This window comes from Dermacentor albipictus, chromosome 2, assembly GCF_038994185.2.
Source record: "Dermacentor albipictus isolate Rhodes 1998 colony chromosome 2, USDA_Dalb.pri_finalv2, whole genome shotgun sequence".
NCBI classification, from domain to species: domain Eukaryota; kingdom Metazoa; phylum Arthropoda; class Arachnida; order Ixodida; family Ixodidae; genus Dermacentor; species Dermacentor albipictus.
In genome coordinates this window covers 126,492,806-126,512,233 of record NC_091822.1, presented here as the reverse complement: position 1 = coordinate 126,512,233, position 19,428 = coordinate 126,492,806, and the positions used below count along the sequence as shown (strand labels likewise).

Below are 19,428 nucleotides of genomic sequence, written 5' to 3'. Positions count from 1 at the left end.
ATTAAGCGAAAAGCAAGCAAGCGAAATAGCAAACGAGCCAAAGAGTGCTTGCGCATTAATAGGAAATTCTTGTCGCATTTTTTTCCAGTATGCAACGATCCATAAACCGAATAAATTATTTATTATAGTCCTCTGGCAGCTAAATTCTGCACCCAGCTGGACGAAAAAAATAAAAGGGCACCTCAAAACCATAAAATGTAGGACATGAATTTTCCACAGAACGAAGGCACTGTGATTGTTGTATCTCATGTCAGTGGGTGACCAGGCAAGGGATCAACAGGAAAACGGTGTTTATTGCCCGCAGCTTACGGGCTCCTGATTACATCTAGAATCAACGGTTCACGCACATAGCAAGACATTATAAGTACTTGTGCGCACATGCGCACTAACAGCAGTCTGCTTATCAGGCGCGCTATCGCCGACACAACAGTGATATCGCTTTGTTCGCAGCTGTACACGTGTATAATGTACATGAAACATAGTTAAAGACTGTAGTATATAGAAGCAACGAAAGGCTCGACAAATAGGTACACGTGCTCGCTGTCGCAGTTAGCGTCAGCGTCCTTTTGAGACGGCGGCCTGTCCCTCTTTTTTCCGCCCCTTGTTTCTCTTTATTTCTGCCCGTTTCAAAGTAGCACCAGCTGCGACTGCGGCACCGGCTGCAGCCGAGGCTCGAAGCCGCCGCGTAGGCCACGTGACGCTGCCGGGACGCGTCAGACGCGAGGCCCTCTAGCGTCGCTGAGCGGTTGGACTGCGCTCGGAAAAGAACGGCGAGGCCTCTCCGCGTCGGCGGCACTGGTCGCGTTAGCGGCGGCCACGTTGTAGTGAGTACAGAACCCGGTCTTTCCATCTCTAACTCCTTTTTTTCGCTCGTTGCTAACCGCTATGCCGGTGCTTTCTAACACATTTGGCGGCTGCGGTGTTTAGGAAATCGCGACAGCTTTGGCTCGACGTTGTGGCGGCCCTTTAGCCCATTCTCGCCGAGACCGGCGGCAGAAGCATGCGTGCGTCTGCCGAGGGCCGTTCGGAATCGTGCTGGATGCGACGACTTGCCATTCAAGCGCCCAGGTTGTGGGGCGATCAATTAATATTCCGTGACGCGATGAATTGAAGAAGTCACGATGAATTGGGTAAGCCAGAGTCAGTGTTGGGGAAAGCGCTGCACAGTCACATGCTGCATACACCGTGAAATAATGTGCAGTCTTAAAAAGTGAATAGGGGTGTAAATTGATATATAATGCACATCCTTACGCCCTTTATTTTTTGCTCTGAGAGTGCGAGTTGTAGAATGATTAACACCATTATTCGCTTTTAAAAGTGTACATTATGCGAGTTGCAGTGTAGTGGGCGGAGGTAGTTAAAGGGGCGGACTTTAGCGGTGTGGCTTTATACATATCTGCTGATTCATTGCAGAGGAAGCTAGTTCTTGTGGGCGTCGGACCGCTTGGATTGCCTTTTGTTTTTATTTTAGTTTTCTGTGTGTTTTATGGCAAGAGAAGCTCGGACCCTTATTGGGACAAAACAACTTTACTACGGGAAGTCACACCCTTAAATGAAAAATACAAAAAGAAATGCCTCATTATTATTCTTCAGTTAGCCAGATAATTGGAACAGAAATTGTCCTGGTAGCAGAAGAGGGCTGGTGGCCTAGTGCAGTGGGTATCATAATATTATACAACTTTTTGTTACAGCTTGGCTAACGTTAGCAGGGCCACCCTGTACATATGCATGGCGCTCCTTGGCCATCCCGCGCCCTTGCGCCGCTCAAAACCAGGCATCATCGCAACCATCTGCACTACCCGGGCAGATGTGCCGATCGTTGATTTCGCTCTCTGCGGAATTAGGAGGTGAAACAACAAACCGTACCGAAATATCCACACTGCAACAAAAAAAAAAAAAGGACTTCCAGCGCACAATTTATCTTTATTAAAGCGAAGCATTTTATGCTTTACTTTTATGATTTCGGCACGTCGGCTCAGTCAATTTCTCGCCGTCTAAAGTAAGTCGATGCCAGATATGGGGGAGGAAGTGGGAGGGCATATTATGTGACTCACGAATAACAGCGGCTGCATTTGACTGTTATTTGTATGAAATACGGGCGAATGGCCGGCACGCCCATGGTGTGGCTGTCACAGGAGAAGTTCGGGTCGTTGAACTCGCTATTGAATGTTACGTTCCCATTTAAATCTTATGGCCGGAATCGGCTTCAAGAAGGAGAGAGAGGGAGAAAAGTTTGATGATAAAAAATGCAGAGAGGTTGGCTTGAGGTACAATACTGTAGCCAGTTACTTTGCGCTGGGGGAAAGGGAAGATGGAAAGAAAGAGGAACATGATGGCTAATGATGAGGACAGAATGAGAACGCAAAACATACAACGAACAATTAGGTCTACTCGAAGCCTGGAGTTCAGACGTGTACTTTTTTAGAAAGGTATATAGGGCCTGGGTGGCCTCAGAACTAGATTTAGCATGACATCAAAGGTCTAAAATAACGCCCTCTGACAACGGTGGGCCTTCGAGGTGGGCAAGGTCATTACTCAACTTTTGTCGCTCTTCCGCGTACTGAGGGCAGTCAGATAGCACAGGCTCTACAGTCTTGTACATATGGCTCAGCTCACAGTCTGGAGACTTAGTGCGTTGCATTAGGCGCACTTAGTCACACGTAAATTCCCTCCTAGTCTAAGTCAGTGCCGAAGCCTGGCACAGCTGCGCTGAAGTTTTGGTGCTGGCCGAAATTTCATGTTAGGTTCGAATCTCCGGAGTCGTCTGTGGCCATGTTACGGATGGTCTCAGTGCTTTTATGACGCTTTTCAGGTGATACCTGAGAGAAGGCAGTTGGTATACGCTCTTGAAAAAGTTCTTCGAGTGCCTCTTTCGCTTCGGCATCTGCCAGTTCGTTGCCATGTGCACCACAGTAACTGGGAATCCGTCGACATGTAATATGCTGGCCGTTCTCTTTCCCTAGTGTATACAGCTCGGCAGTTTGAAGAGCCAACATTCTGTAGGAGCTTTCTTTCATTACAATTCTAAGTAGCTGCAGAGCCAATTTCGCGTCACTGAAGAGGATACATACTTAAGGAGGCTGGCGGAAAACAGAGAACTGCCTCGCTGTTTGCCACTAGTTAGTTCTGTGGATGTTGTTGTCGTCCTGTTATGCAGACGAAACTATCGAATGACTAGATGTTCAGGCAGAAATGTTCGATGCGCACGAAATGTTCCGAAGACAAAGCAGTGGCACCGCGGCACGCAGCTGTAGGTCGGCATGCCGAATTTCAGTGAAGAAGCACTGCGGAAGCGGCATCAAACACACAAGGAAGCGGTGTGGTAGGTAGCCGCCTATTAGAGCGTGCCCTTGCCTGTCTTTCACAATGGTGGCAAAAAAAAACAACAGAGTTGCCATACTGTGGCACATGGTTGTAGGGTTTGCGGACGTCCCATACCCGCAGACTGTGTCATTCGCGGTCACATGGGTAACATGGGTCACATGGTGGTGTTTTGATGCCTATCGTCGTCTTGCCGAACGGGCACCTAACGGCTATGCTGCAAAACGTCTTAGAGAAGACGAATGATTTCGCAGCATTTCTTTAACCGATTCACGAAGTATTACATTCACATAGATTTAAACATGTGTGTTGGATCTGCATACTGTACTTCCAGCTCTTTCTACTGCCAAGAAAGTGCACTGATAATGATGCCTGCGACACATGCCACGAGATCTGGATGAAATGTTCTTAAAAAATAAGGAAAAATATCGTTTGCAGCGCACTTAATAGTGTCGGATCAGAGTGAGATTTCTTGCTAACACATGGACATGTTGTCACTGCGAAGACGCAGACTGCAAGCGTCGTGGAGTCGGCGACTCTTGTGCCAGCTTCCGTATTCAAGTGACCATGATATTGAATTTCTCTGCGATCTATGACGCTAATGTTCTGCCCTGTGGCCGCCTCCTCCTCCTGTATGTTCACGCCTCGCGTGACTTCCCAAGCAACGTTACGATCAACATAAGTGGCCCTGTCATAACGACAGAGACTCGTCGCATATGAGATAACGCACAATATACAGGGATATAATAACGTGTTTTATCTGAGATATTTTCTGCGCTCGCTAGAGCGATGCCGCTATAGAAATGTGGGCAGGGAGACGCCATGTGCTGGAAAAATTGCACTGATAAAATTAATCGTGAGAAATGTAAGGAATCATACTTCAACAAGAAGAAATGGGGTTGACCGAGGGGCCCGTTGTGGGATCGTTCCCCACCTGCGGCAAGTTGTTTTTTCATCCACTTTCATTTCCATTAACATTTCTCTTCTTTATTTCATTTATTAAGCACAAGTAATTTCCACTATGTTGTGCTTGGTGTCAGTGCTTGTTTCATATTTTAATTGGTGCGCGTAGAGCGCGCATATTTCGTACAACGCGCATAATGCGATTTATTGAATAATTAAATAAGTTTACCATCCTGCAACAATACGTTGGCTATAAGTGAGCGTTGGGTAGTACTAAAGATTATGTTTGACCACCTAGGGCACTTTAGCGTGCATCAAAAGCACGGGACACGAGCTGTTCTGGCACACCGTCGCCTCTGGAAAGCTACAGTAGACGCCAAATAATCGATTCCGCCACTTTGGGCTCGGGAGGATAACGCCAGTTTAGCCGTGCCACCGCGGTGGTTTGGGAGACAAATCTGACAGGAATATATATATATATATATATATATATATATATATATATATATATATATATATATATATATATATATATATATATATATATATATATATATATATATATATATATATATATATATATACACACACACACACACAAAGTGCAGTTGCAGACATAATCGAAAAAATAATCCTCATCAGCCTATTTTTTGTCCACGGCCGCGACGAAGGCCTCCCCCTGCAGTCTTCACTTATCCCGGTCCTGCGCAAAATGATTCAAACTTGTGCCTGCGAATTTCCTAATTTCATCACCCCATCTAGTTTTCTGCCGTCGTCGACTGCGCTTGCCTTCTCTTGGCACCCATTGTGTAACTCTACTGCTCCACCGGTCATCCATTGTGCGCATTACATGGTCCGCCCAGCTACAGTTTTTGTTCTTTTAATGTCAATTGGAATATCGGCTATCCCCGTTTGCTCTCTGATCCACACCGCTCTCTTGCTCACTCTTAGCGTTGCGCCTAGCATTTTTCGTTCCGTCGCTCTTTGCGCGGTCCTCAACTTGTTCTCGAGCTTCTTTGTCAGTCTCCAGCTTTCTGCCCCGTATGTTAGCACAGGTAGAATGCATTGGTTTTGCGCCTTCCTTTTCAGTGACAATAGTAAGCTTCCAGTCAAGAGCTGACAATGTCTGCCGTATGCGATCCAACCCACTTTTATTCTTATATGAATTTCCTTCTCGTGATAAGGGTTCCCTGTGAGTAATTGACCTGGATAAACGTATTCCTTCATGGACTCAAGAGGCTGACTGGAAATCTTGAACTCTTGTTCTCTTGGAAGTCTATTGGATATTATGTTTCTCTTCAGCATATTAATCCTCAACCCCACTCTTACACTTTCTCTGTTGAGGTCCTCAATCATTTCTTATAACTCGTTCCCAGTTTTGGTGAATAGGACAATGTCATCTGTAAACCGAAGGCTGCTGGTATATTCGCTGTTTACCCTCACTCCAAAGCCTTTCCAGTTTAATTGCTTGAATACTTCTTCTAAGCATGCAATAAATAGCATCGGAGAGATTGTCTCTCCTTGTCTGACCCCTTTCTTAATAGTTAATTTCCTGTTTTGCTTGTGGAGAATCAATCTAGCTGTGAAATCTTTGTAGATAGTTCCTAAGATATTCACCCATGACTCCTGTACTCTTTGATTGCTCAATGCTTCCATAACAACTGGTATCTATACTTAATTAAATGCATTTTCATAATCCATGAAAGCCATATAGAAAGGCTGATTGTAGACCGCAGATTTATCAAGTACCTGATTGGTGACATGGATGGGAACCATTGTAGAAGGAAGCCATCCTGAAGCCAGCCTGTTCTGTTAGTTGATTGAAATTTGAGTTTGAGTTTGAGTTTGAGTTTATTGAACTTTACATGGGGGGGGGACATATGGGGAAATGTATACAGAAACAGCTTCCTTAGTGTGAAAACTCCAATGGGACTTCGTGTCAAAAATGGATAAAAATAATACACAATAACAGAAGCCAAGTGTTCCCTAACGCTATTGGAAATTATCTTTCTGAATACTTTATACAATGCTGAAAGCAAGCTAATGGGCATATAATTATTCAGTTGTAGTGTCTCTCCTTATTGATTAGCATAACATTGGCATTGTTCCAGCTGTCTGGTACATATGAAGTCGGGAGGCAGTGCGTATAAAGTGCCGCAAGCTTCCCAAGCATAATATCGCCTTCATCTTTAATTATAATCGAATGTTATTCCAACTTCTTCTGCCGCTTTTCCCCGGGACGTGTTTGGCAAGGCGCTTCTATCGTCATCGCTATTTGTAGAAGGAGCCTCCTTGTTCTGTTCAGCACTACTTACAATGAAGGTTGCGTGGCTGCTCTTGGTACTATACAGGTCAGTATAGAATTCTTCGGCTGCTTTTACTATCAAAGCTGCTGATGACGTTACCCTGCTTACCTTTCACTGCGTATATCCTGCCCTGTCCTATGCCAAGTGTTCTTCTCACTGATTTCATACTGCCCACATTTTTTACTGCTTCCCCAATTCTTCCAACGGTTTAAATTATAATATCGCTGATTTTCTGCTTGTTTATCATCGCTAAAATGGAGCGAATTATGCGTGATCTCTTGAGTGAGACACTTTTATGCTTTCTCCTTTATTCATTAGGTCCTTTGATATTTAGGAGAGCTTGCCTACTTGTTGCCTTGGTGCCTATCCTCCCACTTCAACTGCTGCTTCTGAAATCAACTTAGTTAAGGTTTCATTCATTACCTCTATGTAATTTTCATCTCTCTGTTCTAAAGGTGCATATTTGTTTGCAAGCACCAGCCTGAATTTGTTTGTTTTGCCCCTAATGCGTTTAGATTGTCCTGTTTCTTGATCACTAATCTTGCTTTTTCTCTCTTCAAATTGAAGACACCCTTAGAGCTCACTAACCTATGGTTGCTGCTTCTTGCCCCGCCAAACACTTCTGCATCCTGCACTATACTGGGAACGACAGAGTATGAAATTTATTACATTTCTTGTTTCTCGATTAGGGGTTCTCCAGGCCCAATTAATGTTGTTGCGTTTCTTCTAAAAGTGGTTCCTTATTCGTTGTTTATTTCCTTCCGCGAATTCTACCAACACATCTCCTCTACTGTTCATAGAAACGATGCCGTAGCTACCGTTTTCTGGTTTCCCAGCCCTGTATAAGCATCACGAGTTCTTCTATCGTCACAAAGGCCAATATTATCCCAGACAAGCCTGATAATTCTTCAACGAATTATCATCCTCACTCGGGAGGGTTCGTGTGTTGACTGTTGCCAGGTTCAGTTTCCACTGGCGCACTGTCCGGATCCAGAGATACTTAGCAACACCTGCCGTGTCGCGGGTCTGACCACCACCTTGTTCAGGTGCTCCACAACCGCTGAGGATTTAGGGCCACGGGTTAATTTTAAGAGTAATGAGAGAGGCAGTGGCCGAATACTGCACCAGGACGGCCAATAATGTTCTGGTGAAGGAGTGCTACACGGAATGATTCCGTCCAAACTCGCATTTAACGCGCTCTGCAAAAACTGTGTGAATGAGCGCGGTTCGCGTCTCTGTGGTCATTAACTTAGCGCATTATGCCGGCTGGCGCCAACGACTGTTTTAACCATGTCGAGGCTGTCATTCATTCAAGTTGAGTGCTGACTGGTAAAGATCAGAGGCTGGCATGAGCATACCGCCGAAAAAACACGCATTTTGTGTGTATGCTGTACTAGCATATTGAATAAAATTTACGCGCACTAACTAACCTCCTCAAAAAGGCTGAGAAGCTAATTATTTGTGCAAGACGATTACGCTCTTTGGCTAGGGGAGGAACTATTCTCCACACAGTAAACGTTTTGCATTTTTAAGGGTACTAAAATTATGGCTACGATATAAAAACCGGCAGATCTCACGCCTTATGGGAATCGATGTAATGCGAAGCAGTGTGCGGAGAGCCTACGAAGTTATCGAAATGACCATGAAAGCACCAAGACGTAGGGGGCTGTTTCATGACCTACATGAGACGCATGCCATGACATTCATGTCATGACGTATCATTTATGTTCGTCGTACACTTTTGTCATGCTATGCCAATTATGGTGCATACCAAGACGTAGGCGGCGGTTTCATGACCTACATAACACGGATGTCATGACATTCATGCATTGACCTATCATTTATGTTCATCGACGCCGTTGTCATACTACACTAATTTTTGTACGTACCAAGTTAATGAAACGACCATGAGAGCACCAAGACGTAGGCGGCTGTTTCATGACATGCATGTCATGACGGATCATTTATGTTCGTCATGCACTCTTGTCATACTGTGCCAGTTATGGTGCATATTGAGTTAACGAAATGGCCATGAGAGCACCAAGACGTAGGTGGCTGGATAGATAGAAAGGTATTATCAAAGTGGCAAATGTTCGTCAAGAAATGCTTCCGACTTAAAAAAATATAAGCAGCTATAATGGTGGTAAATGGGTGTTGAGTAACTTTTGAGCCTGTTATAGAAAGAGTGTTTGTATACCTGTAGGCGTACACCAGTCGAACCTTACCACCGTAATGAGAACTGCATTTTAACTTTAAGCCCATGCTTGACCTTAACTGAGTGACGCCTAAAGGGCATTTTAACAGCTTAGGCACATGGCTAGAAAGTGCGAAACACTTGCAGCATATGGAAGTGCTACTCAACATCTTACTAGACCACGGGTAGGTTAACACGAAAGCCATTATCACTGCACGTCCACAAAGAGGAAAAACAAAATAAACAAATACCACGTGCACTTGGGGATGAAAATGCGCAGTGTAAGATGGGGATGAGATATAACACTCGAACACTCTTGTGAGGCGCTGAATAAGGTCACTGGACACCGTTTATACAGGACAGTGATGAAGCACTGGGGGAGTGCACCTTTGTTTAACCGGGACAAAGAAACAACTCGGCGACGGGAAGGAAAGGAGTCATTCGCTGCAGCCGGGTCCGCTGGTGCGCCAGGAAGGAAAGAAAGAAATAAAAGAAAGAAAGCAAGGAAAGACGGGAACACACGCCCCGTACGTATAGTGTCGCTGCTGCTGGGGACACAACATGCGCTGATGAATGCAAGGGCTCATAATGTATAGGCGACAAAATCATGCCCTGGGCTAACGAGAGAATCGGCTCCGGTGACGCACAACAATGGCCTGTCTGAGCGGTACGCACAAGGGTTACGCAGCGAGTAGTCAGTGCCACGCGTAAATTGGGGAGGGTCGGAGTTGGTGTGCCTATATGGAGGGCGTATTTGTGTGTGCGCGGGAGCCCGGCCTTCTTCAAGGCCGGGTATTCTGCTTATTTTGTTCGTGACCAGCGTACCTGACCGCCTGTCGTCCCGCCGTGGTTGCTCAGTGGCTATGGTGTTGGGATGCTGAGCACGAGGTCGCGGGATCGTATCCCGGCCGCGGCGACCGCATTTCGATGGGGGCGAAATGCGAAAACACCCGTGTGCTTAGATTTAGGTGCACGTTAAAGAACCACAGGTGGTCAAAATTTCCGGAGTCCTCCACTACGGCGTGCCTCATAATCAGAAAGTGGTTTTGGCACGTAAAACCCCAAATATTATTATTATTATTATTATTATTATTATTATTATTATTATTATTACTGACCGGCTGTTGGAACCTATTGTAGTGCTACAGCAGTGGACGCGTTTTGTGACAGCATCGTTGGCCCACTTCGTGGCGTGGCCGCTCTCGCGTGAACAGGGACCTTCGAGCAAGAAGCGTGGAGACTCCTGGCAAAATGAGGATCAACGATAACGCTTACTATCCTTTCGGCCTTCCTATACGCAACTACCTGTCCCTCGCTGCACAAAGGGTAGAAGGACATTGGCTTGCGTTTAAATGCCACTTAAGGTACATTTTCCCGTAAATATAGTGAGACCTTTGTCGGTGAACGTACGAAGATGTTAAAGAATCCACTTTTTAAATTCTTGCGCGCACTTGTGGCCGTGTTACGCTCAAAGCCCACATACATATGTCACGTGGTTAGAGCAAAATATTAGCCACCTATGGTAGTGTTGCGTTGATAGTGGCGAGCTTGACCTGAATTAGATTGAAAAACGTAGGGCTCAACACTCCTCCTTGAAGGACACCACGCATGGGAAGGTGCCTAGCTATGGGACCATTCTCAGTAAAAAACGAAGATAGATCTCCTCAAGAGATAGCTTCTAGCCTCTCGAAACACGTCGCCTCCAATTTCAGCACTGTTAAGAGCTTCGAGAATGTGTTCATGGGCTGCTGGGTTACGTTGTAATAAGGCACTTTTCGCGTCTAAGGGCACTGCCACCAAGACATGCTTCACAAATTTTTGCAGTTATACTGGACTTGCTTTTTGCGCCGTAGAGACGCTTCAGCTAATTCGATGACTGTCGCGTCCAGTATGTAATTATATGCAAAAGACCATAAACAAGCTTTCCTACAGAGCTAACTTTCTCTGACCAAAATGGCCGCGTTCTTGCTAGTAGCAAACTTTGTGCTGATAAAAACGTTTTGAAATTTTCGACGGTGTGACGAACCAACGATGACAGGAATGATGTCGGTGACCCACATACCGATAACTCAAGTGCAATTCTAGCCCGAGGTCCGCCATCATGGTTGAGTCATGGAAGGCGTGTGGAGAGGCACACTTGCAGGTTTTCCATATCGTATATTGCATGAGCACAGCCTGCCTGAGGAGGCAGCGCTGGGTTTCGTAACGAAGACAAAATAACAGCTGGCGCTCTGTAATCTGCTCGCATCCCCAGCAGCTGTACATTAGTCTTGCTGTTTACGCCGGCTTAGTAATAGAATGAATCAATAAGCGCTTGAAATAGCAGCCGTATCATAGAAGAAAACAAGCATCCTTCAGATTTCATCTCCAAAGTTGCGCAACTCTGCCGTGCCTCTCATAGCGAGCGTCGCCGATTCGTGACGCAACAAAGTGTACGAGTTCTAGCTCGGAGGACAAAGGTTGAGATCATGTAGGTGGCCATGAGCGGCTATGTATACTTCCGCCTTTGTTCGGCACACTGGTGGCACTTGGAGAGAAACCAAGCCAGGGGTGGGCAGTTTAGTGTGAGACCACGTACGGTCTCAGCCTTGACAATCGATGTCTTGTTTACAATTTAATATGCACGCGAGAAGCTGGCGGAGAAGTGCACGCATATAATTATATGCGTGGACATATGCCAGCCTTAATTTTTCTTTTGCCTAACCTTGGCACTTGCTTTCCCCTGCTGCGACGCTAATCGGGCGAATCGTTATGCACAACTGATCAACGTGCGGACCTTGATATGGGTGCCTCCATTTGGTCAAAAGGAGATGTCTGATCCTCCTTCAAGCTGCTCATGCCCATAATGTCAGATAATAATAGCCACGTGCGTCGTGCGGCCACAATTAGCTGGCTTTTGTTAACTGAGGGTCTCTTAGAGTTCAGAGGAAAACTTCAGTTAAATGCGTGATAATGAACGAGTGGGCTTTTTCTGGCTGCGCATGTCGTTTATTTTTAAAGTTTTTCTGGCTCAAAGGAGGCGGTTAAATTTTGCAATATCTTTAAATAGAACGTGGAGATATGGCCACGATACTTCTTGAAAAATTGAAAAAATAGTACATTCTATTATGAAAATTTCGAGCTGGTGGGCTTGTAGCTTTCTATTAAAAAAAAAGCAGGATGCCAAAGTTCTATAAACTACACGCAACTCAGCCAAAAGTTGACAATATTGATGCGTTATAGCATCGTCAATCGCCAGTTACCAATCGTCATCTCTTAAAACTGAGATAACCGACGCAACCCCATCGCAATGCGCAAATTTTGACCCCTTTGCACGTTTGAAGAAATATATAGCTATAAAGTATAGATGTATGCTTTCTTTACGAAGTCCAAGAGCTATTGGCACGCGTTGTGCCAGCATTGGCAGAACGCGTGTCGTGCCAATGAATCTTTTAGTTATGAGTCAGCGCTTTGTTTGCGTATGAGTCGTTCGTTGTTTTGTGTTCCGTCCTTGTGTGCAACGTGAGTAGTAGATCGCACATCACCAACTCACCCAAGCCACCACCCTATCTGGCAAAGCTGAATTTGCTTTTGTTTTCAAATAAGACTTAACTCTTCGTTTATTACGAGTCGCTGAGTAGCTATCAAAGTTTTTCTGCCTAGATCAACAAGGTGGCCTGAATTTTAAGAAAATAGCTGTCATCCTATTGACTGCCTTGAGCATTGCATGAGAAGGAATGATTTCATCGCAAAGAAAACTTCGGAGTTGGCTAAAATTTAACCTTGGGTTGGGGATTGACCCTGAGACCAGCACCTGATCATTGAAGTTGCCGTCCTAACGTGTGAGAGGCAGGAACGCGAAGCCGAATTACTTGACAACACGAGGCAACGCGTAGCATTGCTAATGATAAAAACGAGTCGCTCCTCCTTGGGCATTTCGCCAGAATGAATTTTCTTGGGCTCTAAAACACCACTGCCCTCCCTACACTGTTCGCATTTTTGGGATGCGCCAACCTTTCTTAGAGAATGTAATTAATAAAACCCGTCAATAAGTACGCGTATCCAAATCAAAGATCCATAAAAAAACATAGCACCGTATGCCACATATCCAGAATCCCATCATACAAATATAACGCCACGGTGGCAATACAAAATAGGATCCCGTAAAAGACTAGCGCACTCGCAAAAATCTTATCGTATGACACTGTGGTAATAGAGTATACGGTATTAAAGCGAAGCCTTGCAGGTGAACCCTCCAGGTCGTTGCTGACCGCGACTTCCGCTGCTGCCGTCGTCGCTGTTGTCTTGACGAACAGCTCACATGAAAGACAGCGCTCACACTATTACGAATGGTATATGTAGCTACATTTCTACGACCCCGTACCGCAGTGAAACGCAGCAATTACGCAGTGAAACAACAGACGCCGCCCAAACATTTTCAGTGCAACAAGTAGGCTCCGTCAAGCGCGTATTGCCTTCACTAAAGCTTTATATGCCTTTTTTTTCGCCGCACTTTTGCTCGGCTTCTGGCCGAGTGACGTGATCTGGTCCACGACATGGTGCCACAGTAAACTGGGCTGATCCTGGAGAAGGCGTGATGAAAAGTGGGCCAATCCCGGAGACGGTGTAAATCGGTGGTTACGTCGTACACACGTGTCTCGGGGGTGGGGGGGGGGGGGCGATTTCCTCGTACAGCTGATTTTTAATGCAGGCACGAAATCTCTATGCTGCGGTATGCGTTGCAGATGATTGATAGAGCAGCTTTAGTGCATTTATTTGACAAGTTCGCGAAAGCTTCTCTTGACACTAATTTGGATATGTTTCTTCAATCTGCACAATTCTTAATTGGGTATTTCTTGAAAGAGATTGGAAAGGACACAAAGTGTGTTTGCATAAGACAGCTAGCGGTGCGACATGTAAGAACATTATTATAAAGCACCGGTTAGCCGCCATCTCTGCCAGCTTGTTGTCTTGGGGAAGGACCCCGGCTGTTCACATCTTTTGTTATGTGATACCTGATGCGACAGGTTTATGCACCAAATTCAGGGCGAATTTCTTATGTCAGTTTCCCGACTGAACTGCTCCTGTAGGCTTGAAAAAAGAAAAGAGTTACGTGTAATTATTTTCTGACGGGGCGCTCCCGTAGACGGTTAAGGAAGAAAATATCTACCTATAACGCATAAATTAGCTTTATTTGGTATAAGCATAAACAGCATTTGCGTATTTCATAATGAATGTGCCATGCAGAAATGCATTCTTTGGTGCACTGTTGAACTTACATAAATAAAATTCACTGTACTTGGAAGCAACTGTGAATGTCAATAACTGATCAGAGCAAAGCTACGGTACAGGTCCTCCTTCTTATTAAAATAGAGAAAAAGAAATGAAAACGTGAAGTTTACAATGCATACTGCAGCGAAAAAATTTAGATGCATATTTTATAAAATTTGTAGCATTCAAAGTAGTCATTTTTCTAGCGGGCCGAGAGCTTGCAATTATATTGGAGAAGAAAAGTTTGCAAAGTTCATGCGCCGATATATCATTTACACGTACTTTGTGTTACTGTGCGGAGTGTGGCAGCTTTCTATCCTTCGTAGTTAACTTATTTGAGTGCTAACCTGCCGACGCCGTTTTTAAGAATATTAACTACTTTTGTAAATATTTTTAGTATTCCGAAGAGCCTATGATACATCACTGCATTTCTGTATGTTCACTGACAAGAAAAACAAACTAAAGAAAATTGCTTTTGCCCTTTCATATGCACCAGAGAAACTAGTCTTGCTTCTTTTAATGCATCTTCCAGTTAAGCATTAGAGTGGGGCGCATTATCACTCTATTGCCATTTCAATATATCGCCTTCCAGCCGCACAACATCGAGTACTTTAGCATATTGTGATGCACCTATCAGGTTGACCTCTTCCATGATAAAGTGCGCTCAGCTCCGTGCATTATCGCCGCGTTGTGAGATAACGCACGTCGACTGAGAGTATCCACCGTCTGTTTTTCTCCTTTCCTCTGGTGGAAACAGTGGTCCACCATGTCGCTGCCAAGGTTTCGCTGCGACGCCACAACGGCTTACGAGCGGCTCTCGCAAGAGGAAGACAAGCCAGTGACTCCGGCGCCCAAGTATATATTCTCGAACTCGATGGTTCGGAGTCATGTCTTAGCTGATTCGGGACTAGCTCGAGATATTGACTTTGATGAGAAGCTCGAAGTGTTAGCCTGACTGGCGACCACAGGATGCTACAACGGGTGTCATATGAGCGACATAATATATATACACTGTGATTGCACAACCACGCATACATGCAAACAGCACACACACGCAAGAACGCTTACATACATTTCGAAAGCCATTGGCAACATCTCATCAATGTGTCTAGTTGTCAAGAATACTAGATGTGCTTTCGAAACGCGCATGCGGGTCTTCACCACGCACCGAAAATGTACCGAAGCTCTAATGTGCAGTGGCAGTGGAAGTGTAGTGTGGCCATCAGGGATTATCGGTATGTGAAGTAGTAATGCCGTTGACAGCATTATTGAAAACATGTTACAAAATTTCAGGAACGTCACACACAACACGCCTATCAGTCTTAATTTCCACTGAATTTTGCACTCAAAAGCTTTTCGTGGAGCCTCAACTGACAAAAAGAAGCTTCACCGCATAAGGATAAACTTGGGGTACACAAATCCTGGCTCGACGCGTTTCCAGCCATGCACCATGGTGCAGTGTGGCATAGTGTGATTATACTTGTCAGAGTGAGTTTTTACATGAATTGTTTTCAGTTTCGTTCATAGACGCGTTGTGAGCTAACGCATTTCGAAAGCACTTATAGTATTCTTGACAGCTAGAGGCACTGATCAGATAATGGGAATAATTCAGGGAGTCGGATAGAAAGGCTTTTTTTGTTCTGGTTCGGGTTTCGTTCCGCTGAAAAAAGTTCCGTTCCGTTTCTGCTCCGGAACGAAAAAAAAAATGATCCGTAATGGTTCAAAACATTTTCGGTTGGCGTGAAAACGTTTTCGGGTAACAAAGCGTTGTACCTGCAGAAAACGAAACGATAAGCTCTTCAGCGCGCAAGCCCTGGGTCTTGCTACGATGCCGATCTGCTGTTGTAGCGAGCGGCAGGCTTTAGTGGAACGCTCGACCAGCTATCAATCGCACTATCCCTACCTGAGACACGCTAATTCCGACGTTGCCTGACATCGGTTTTTTTCAGATTGTCGACTTTCCCCTTTAACTGAAAACTAAAAAAAAAATATTTCGGTTTGTCTCCGAAACAAAATAATAAATAACGTTTCGGTTACGTTTCGTTCCGGTCAAAATACCGTTGCTTTTCGTTCCGTTCAGACGCACTGCTGTGAATAGCTTTCGAATGTATGTAAGCGTTCTTGCATGTGTGTGCACGTGTTAGGTGTTAAGTTCAGATACAATCGGTGATTCCAAGTACATTACTTAGCACACTCTCTTGGGCATTCAATTTCTGGCTATCGTTGGTTAAGCGCCATCGATTGTTGATATGCTTAAGTGTGGTTTCTTGATCGGTTTCATAATAGATACGCATGAAAGTGTCATACGTTAGAAGGCATTATCGTTGAAAACACTCTCTGTGCTTTGTTTTCCGCAAGTAGCTCTTAACAGTAAATTATAAAAGGTAACGAGAGAGTATGAAGTGCTGTATTGACTAAACATTTGCAGTGAATACGCTGAAGTTGCCGTGAAGTTTTTCTGATCTAATCGCATGAAGTTAATCTCTTCGGCTTCGACATCCTTGTTACTTTCCACCTTGGAGTTGATTTGTCATCGTAGATTTGCTTTGTAAGTTGGAGCAGTGAGTAAAATGCTCAAGGAAAACAAACAAAAGCAAAGAGGGAATATGTCGACAACTACGACGATTTCTTCGAATGGCTGCCAATATCTTGCGCATAAAGATGTTACACGAGCAGGAACAGACTGCTGCTTTGTCAGTCAGTGATAACACTGCTTCATGTTCTAAATTCAATACGTTTAAAATATTGACTATTAATCTGTTTTTTTTTACCACGGCCCTTGATTTGCACAACCAAGGCGCGCGACCATGTATACGTAACCATCCTAGAAAATAGCGGTAGTTACACTTACACGCTGGTGATAATCTCGACTACTGCTAAAATAAACTGAAAAAAGATGTAATCTTTCAATAATTTGACATTTATTTTTTACTTCAACATACTGCAGGCCAATGTGGTGGCCCAAGGAGGTGTGGGTTACATCCAACATAAATGTACATAGCAACAGACAACAAAAAGCAAGCAAGAAAGCAGCATATACTAACACTAAAGAGAAAACTTTTTCTATAGAGTTGCTATTAAGCGTTGCTCTTATAATTTGCTAAATGATCGCTCTTATATCACTATTGCCAGAAAACAGCACTCTAGCGCTTATAGTTAAAATATATTTCAATATCAAACATGCTTTATCAATTGCAATGTCGCTTGTTATAGATAACAAGATCCTGACCCTTCCTCCTCTATATTCTTTCGTGCAGTACTGCTTTAGCCACGAGGCCAATTCTATTGTGCTGCCTTTTGCTGGTGGTCGTGGCCGTGGTGAGCGCAACCAGTGTGCTGGTGACACTCTATGCCAAGGACAGCCTACGCATCAAGTGCCTTCCCGGTTCCGTCCACGTCGAGGTCACCCCTTCGGCGTCAGCCCTTGGTAATTTCAGCACATGGGCCGTGTCTACCGACGCCGCACCATGCACGTCGGTCGCCAGGTAAGAAATGAACTGAAGTTAGCTCAGCCGATCAAGCTGGGACTTTTTCTTGGCCCAAACTTCTTGCGTAGATTCTGCAGCATTGACTGCTACGTGTGAAACGGAGTAAACCTGTTTGAATGGCTTTAATGGCTCCGCGTCGCCTCAGACCATACATCGATGGATGGAAGTTCCATTTGTACGCTGATCATGATGCACTAATCCATCTTCTGAATATGTCGGAGCCCAGAGGGAAGCTGGCCCGTTCGATCAATGAACTCCAGCAAATACGACTTTGAGATCTTCCACCGGGAAGGTGAAATCGGCACCTTACAGATGCCGATTCCCGGTCACGGCTGGCAGTTGAAGTCCCTCGTATAATGCTCAACTTAAAGAAATTATGACAATGATGTGAATGCCTGCACTTCGAGGATGGAAGATTCGATGTACCAGCGATGCTGATACCAAAAGTGCTTCACTTATATCATGACAGCCCTGAGCCTGGTGGCCATGATGGCTTCTAGTGGACGTATAACAAACTTCTTCATATGCGTCCATAAAAAAAACATGAAAAAGGACATAGAACACTATGTCAAATCGTGTCAAGTTAACAAGGCAAAATACCGGCCATGACCCTGTGAACTCCTCTTGCCACACCCTTTGGACAAAACCTTTGATGCCGTGCACATAGACCTTGCCGAACGGAAGAATAAGAGGGCTGGAGTTCGCAAGACGCAGTCTTTTCTGGTTGCAATTGCTCAGTGCACAATAATTCTAGGAGCGCGTCCTGGATTAGAAGACAATAACAGAGTTATGGCCCTACTTGATCGTGTTTCCACTGCTGAAAGTTGTGATATCCCACAGTGAAGCCGTATTTCTAAACAAAAAGCTTCAGCAGTTGAGCAGATGGCCGTGGGGTTGTATTAAGAAATTATGCTTCGTATCGCCTGCAAATACAATGGCGGGGGAAGAGTGATTCGTGGCCTTCAGTAGTTCATCACCATGTGCCCAGCGTTTAAAGGCGGTCGCAGATGCTGTCTAGAAGCGGCTGTGGCTCACCATAGCAATGTGCATAATACTGGTTCAGATTGCAGCCCACATTTTGCTTCTGATGGTGAAGTACGGACGCTACCAGCTGACAAAGAACTTGGAACTGAAGACGAAATGCGCTTGTTGGAGTGCCTTGAAAGCAGCGACGAAGAGCAACCCAAATATCAAAATGTGATGAAGACCGAATTTTTTGACAAGCGGCACCAAGTACCCCTCGTTGACATTGCACTGATTGAGCTTGTACATAAGGAGTTGCTGGGCAGTGGTGCAAGAACTCTTGGCTCTTCCAAAGTCGCGAAAATGTTGCTGCAACAATGTGTGCTTTAAACTATCGGGTCCCTCAATAACGGACAACTAAAATTCACCGCCACAGGCAATGTCTCCGCTATTACCTCAGGAAATTTGAAGGAAAATGGGGGGGGGGGAATGTAAAGGGACGAGACAGAAGATGACGCAAGCTGATAGATTTGACAAGTCGAGGGCGAAGGAATGAATTAAAAGTAATGGCGACCGTATGACTAATTATTCGTCGTGTCGTTACAATGAATACCTCCTATTCCCACTTTCCAGAACTGCGAATAACATTCCCTATGGTATCCTCGTCCTCGGCTTCATTATCTGATTGGTCGATTTAATTATTTCCACCAATGTGGTAGTGAGTAACAAAAATCAGGCCCCGAACTCCTCTTCTCGTTCATTGCAAAGCGAGGGTCTTGCATCTCGCATGTTTGCTGTCTTTAAGTAGCATACGAAGGCTTATTGGTATGTTGCCAGCTGCAGTTGAAATTCCCTTTTTACGCGACGCCATCGTTCAAATAGGGTGTTTCACATCTGCCGCCATCGCTTTGAGGGGCGCTCGCTAACACTGCGCGGGTTAAGTACTGTAGACTTATACAAATGCCCAAAAATGGCGATGCTGAAACGCGCGCCTGCGTAGACC

General features: G+C 44.9%; 1 protein-coding gene across 8 annotated transcripts in view; it reads left to right on the top strand.

Annotated features, from left to right (window-relative positions):
• LOC135895937 (scoloptoxin SSD14-like) overlaps positions 1-19,428 on the top strand; it is a 174,290-nt gene that overhangs the window by 132,820 nt on the left and 22,042 nt on the right. For 3 of the 8 annotated variants that reach the window (XM_065424216.2, XM_065424215.2, XM_065424211.2), the window contains one exon: positions 17,232-17,459. In XM_065424216.2, coding sequence (XP_065280288.1) covers positions 17,232-17,459 — 228 coding nt within the window. Of the gene's footprint in view, positions 1-635; positions 825-936; positions 1,131-14,731; positions 14,830-17,231; positions 17,460-19,428 lie in introns of those variants that run through there. The other 5 variants (XM_065424210.2, XM_070533963.1, XM_065424213.2 and 2 more) reach the window with 4 other exon arrangements.